The sequence below is a fragment of the Buceros rhinoceros genome, unplaced genomic scaffold (genome assembly GCF_000710305.1).
Source record: "Buceros rhinoceros silvestris isolate BGI_N320 unplaced genomic scaffold, ASM71030v1 scaffold44424, whole genome shotgun sequence".
NCBI classification, from domain to species: domain Eukaryota; kingdom Metazoa; phylum Chordata; class Aves; order Bucerotiformes; family Bucerotidae; genus Buceros; species Buceros rhinoceros.
The window spans coordinates 2,201-2,826 of NW_010409712.1; the positions used below are offsets into that span (position 1 = coordinate 2,201).

A 626-nucleotide genomic window follows, 5' to 3' on the forward strand; every position below is an offset into this window, starting at 1 on the left:
TAGGGCGGAGCTGGAAGCACATCCTGCATTTCCTGGCTCTTCCTTGCAGCTTCTAACATTCTTAACCCCCTTTTTTTCCCTTTTGTAACCTATCTGTCGTTGAATTTTACTGGGGTTTGTGGCGTTATATCCATGCAGCCGTACTGCTGCAGGGTGTTTCTACAAAGAAAACTTGAGTTAACCCTTTTTGACACTTCCTTCTCGAATGTCTCTGTTACAGTTTATGTCTGTTATCTGCAGATGAAGCCCAATTATTAATTTTGAATCTGCTCTTTTCTTCTTTCAGCCGAGTGGTTTTACCTTGCTCAGTGCAAGAGGTACGTCCTCATTCAACCTGCTTTTGTTGGGGGTGATGGGTGGGAAGATGTTAGTGTCGTGTTTGAGCCTGCCTGGCCTGGGTCCCAGGGCGTGCCACCGTCTGCCACAGGTAAGTTCCACATGTGAGCCAGCACTCGGGCAGCGTTGCCCTCCTGCAGGGCAGTGGCTTTCAGAGGAGGCAAAGTGCCTTTAGTAATTTCTGAGCCACTCCAGCTTACAAGCAAGAGAAGAAAGCTTTGCGCCACGGCAGAGTTTTCCCGCTGATCCACTGAGTGACTTTTGCTAAAGGCAGAGGCAGGAACCCCGTT

General features: G+C 49.0%; 1 protein-coding gene across 1 annotated transcript in view; it reads left to right on the top strand.

The window, feature by feature from the left end:
- Nucleotides 1-286: 286 nt before the first annotated feature.
- Nucleotides 287-626, top strand: part of PITPNB (phosphatidylinositol transfer protein, beta) — a gene marked incomplete at its 5' end in the record, with an annotated part of 23,187 nt that continues 22,847 nt past the window's right edge. The window contains one exon of the mRNA XM_010135308.1: nt 287-317. Coding sequence (XP_010133610.1) covers nt 287-317 — 31 coding nt within the window. The remainder of the gene's footprint in view (nt 318-626) is intronic.